Genomic DNA, 3,278 nt, shown 5'->3' with positions numbered 1-3,278 from the left:
GTTTTTTCAGGTTTACGACAGCACCAGTAAACGATCTCTTCGCTGGCTTCGGGATGGTGTTGCCATGTGGAATGTTCTCGGCAATCATTTTAAAGCAAAATATCAAAACTGATCCGGTCGATATAAGAGCTGGAGTAAGAATGATGATTCTGTTCTGCAGTGTCTGCCTTTTATACCACTTTTGCTGCCCGAAAACAACCACTAAAAACTACGATGTACGCAATAACAGTCAGGTAGTACTATCTACCTGGCAACGTATGTATAAAAGAATTGTAGAATGATGAAAATATCACTTCACATGCTTCAGACGAATAGCGTTCCCAATGATATACATCTATATATATGTAATGCTATACGCAAGAAAATAAATAATATTTAATAATACATTTGATAGGTACATATATTTTACTTTTTTATAGCTAGCTGTGTAGTGTTTACTTAATAGCAGATAAGAAAGTTCGAGTCAAGACTGCTCGATTAGGGGACACCCTGTATCCCACAAAGAAATGGTATTCCAATCAAATCTTTGAACCTTCTATGGCAGACTTAAAAGCGCACTGAAATCGGAAATTGTTTTTGCACTTGAGAAAATTAGTTTGTATTTTTTAACTGAGATTCTAGCATCTATATAGATCAAAAAAATTGATGGCCCAAAAGAATATAGTAAATTTGTCATTGCATTGCGAATTAAAAAATCGGTTTTCCCAATATCAGAAACTTTTAGTCTAATTTAAAAAAATGGCGAATAACCTTTGGTATGGCTGAATGGATGAATTCCAGGACGAAGCTGGTATTTATACCTCAACCAGAAGCACTGACGGATATTTATACTTTTAATAGGGCTTATAATTTTTTTAACACCGGCTTTTGGGAATATTTTGTTATTGTTTAGAAATACTAAAATCTTGGCTTCCGAAATATCTCACTGAATACATAATCATTTATTCTGGATGTTCTGATATATTGAATGTATGGGGAAGCGATTCGTTAGTGAAAAAGGCAAATAGACTCAATTTGTTCTTTTTGCTGACATTTTGCTGGCGATTTGCTAAAACAAAAATATGCTACATACTTCGTTCAGCAGATGTATCTCAGGTTACGAGATATTTGATTCAGTTGACTCATATTTCTCCAAATGGTAGATTTTAATTTACCCAAAGGAGATGAAAGCTATATTCTTTACACCTCACAGTCGATGTCAGTTTAGTCACGAAGTAGGAAGGAAATGTTAAGTACTTGAGCATCAGACAGGACAGAGAGAAATTACACAAACAAAAACTTAAAAACCATTCGCAAAATCATACTGTTTTTGTTCAGATTTATTTTTCATTCAGTGTGTTTTCGCGGTGCACTAGTATGATCATATATTGATAAAAATCAGATAAATTAGTCAAAATAAAGTCTTCAAACTCATCTATAGTAACCCAACTACTCTACGACTGACCTACATTGTCGAGCCTACTGTCAAAATATCTTTATATAAATGATCTTTCCTTATATTTTCTTCCCAAAGCCATTACTTATTTTAAAAATCCCTATACTGTAATTGTTAAAAGAAAATGTTTATGTTTTCATATACTGTTCTTTTATTGTAATCTAGAATTAAACCCATGTTCTTCTTTTCTTCGAATTTAGTTACAACGTACTATTATGAATAGCGAAAAAATAGATTGAATTGAATTGAAATCAGTACTCCATACTTGTTCTTTTTTCTTTTCTTTTGCCTTTTCAAGCATCTAACTTGATTTTGGCTTAGCCCGCACAGGTGAATTGATCGTGGAACGTGAACAGTTTATTAGTTAAGCTCACCCTTATGAAACATAGGATATTGATAAAATGTTGATTTAACTTCAATTTTTTGAATAATAATGATTATTAATTACTAAACTAAGTTGATTTTAATTAGAATTTGCATGTATTTAGGAGGCAGATTGTCAGGAGGTCGTTTGCTAGTCTTGAAGTTTGGTAGATTAATATAATTCATCTGTTTTGTTCGGATGCTTGGATCTACATCTATTATATCTAGAGGTGGCATATTTAGTGTTTGCAGATAAGTTCTTTAACACGCCGTTGGTCCTTACTTTGACAAAGATTACAAACCTCATGTCGTAGCTGGATTCCAATGATGTTGGCAATTTGCTGGGGTCAACGCAATGTGCAACTTTACCCTTAAGTTCGGTTTGTGTGACCTTGCCTCTTTTTTATTTCCTAGTAATTTACTCTATATAACGTAATACAAGAACACTTAAGAATTGTTTTTTCTTGGTTTTATTTTATTTATCCAAATAAACATTAAAACAATTACTTAAAGCTAACGGAAGACAATGATCAAGTACAGTTGTATAAGTGGCAAGAGCCGTGATCTTGAAGTGTTCTCGAGGCGTGTACATATCTATGTTCATCAGTCTCGTACTCTCGCTATCACAGAATGAATTTAAAGCCATTTGCCGACATTGGAATCGTGCCGGAGCACAAGTCCTATCACAGGTCGTCAGGAGTTCCAGCAGAATTCTGTTACAGCGCCTCCTTTTTGGCTTCGATTTGTTCATTAAGCCAGTTTTGAAGCTCCTCCTCTGTAGGAGCACTTGTCAAAATCGGTTCAGAGAAGTGCTCTTCCAATGCTGGCCTCGATGTTTCGAAAATTCGTTTTACTGTTTTCATTAGTTTTTTCAGGTTTACGACAGCACCAGTAAACGATCTCTTCGCTGGCTTCGGGATGGTGTTGCCATGTGGAATGTTCTCGGCAATCATTTTAAAGCAAAATATCAAAACTGATCCGGTCGATATAAGAGCTGGAGTAAGAATGATGATTCTGTTCTGCAGTGTCTGCCTTTTGTACCACTTTTGCTGCCCGAAAACAACCACTAAAAACTACGATGTACGCAATAACAGTCAGGTAGTACTATCTACCTGGTTAAGGGTCTTAGACATATATATATATGTTTTTGTAAGTTGTAGATCTGTTTCATTTTTAACATATATGTTCACAAGTAAATGTGTAATTGACTAGAAGCAATCGGTTTATAAATATTTCATGAATCTGATCCCGTGTACAATTATTGTATATATTCATTAAATGCTCGATCGATATAAATTATTATCTTATTATTATTTTCGGAAGCAAACAAATACAGATTAACAAACATATTTGTCTATTATATAAATTCCCGTTAACATATATACATACAGTTAGAAAATGTTGTTAGAAACATCATACAATTTATGTCTGTACTTATCACGTATTGAATACAGACCGCTTGTGTGAATAAAAGCAATTC

General features: G+C 33.9%; 1 protein-coding gene across 1 annotated transcript; it reads right to left on the bottom strand.

The window, feature by feature from the left end:
- Positions 1–2,378: 2,378 nt before the first annotated feature.
- LOC115483473 lies at positions 2,379–2,805 on the bottom strand. The gene has a single exon (XM_030225583.1). It carries the CDS (start codon positions 2,749–2,751, stop codon positions 2,515–2,517), a length of 237 nt encoding a protein of 78 aa, XP_030081443.1. The 5' UTR covers positions 2,752–2,805; the 3' UTR covers positions 2,379–2,514.
- Between the last annotated feature and the right edge of the window lie 473 nt (positions 2,806–3,278).

This window comes from Drosophila hydei, unplaced genomic scaffold (assembly GCF_003285905.1).
Source record: "Drosophila hydei strain 15085-1641.00,03,60 unplaced genomic scaffold, DhydRS2 tig00000001-arrow-pilon, whole genome shotgun sequence".
NCBI lineage: Eukaryota > Metazoa > Arthropoda > Insecta > Diptera > Drosophilidae > Drosophila > Drosophila hydei.
This window is presented reverse-complemented; position numbering and strand designations above follow the sequence as displayed.

What these genes read in the sequence shown, in the direction of transcription:
- LOC115483473 (XM_030225583.1), bottom strand. Translation starts at nt 2,751, where the DNA reads ATGATTGCCGAGAACATTCCACATGGCAACACCATCCCGAAGCCAGCG.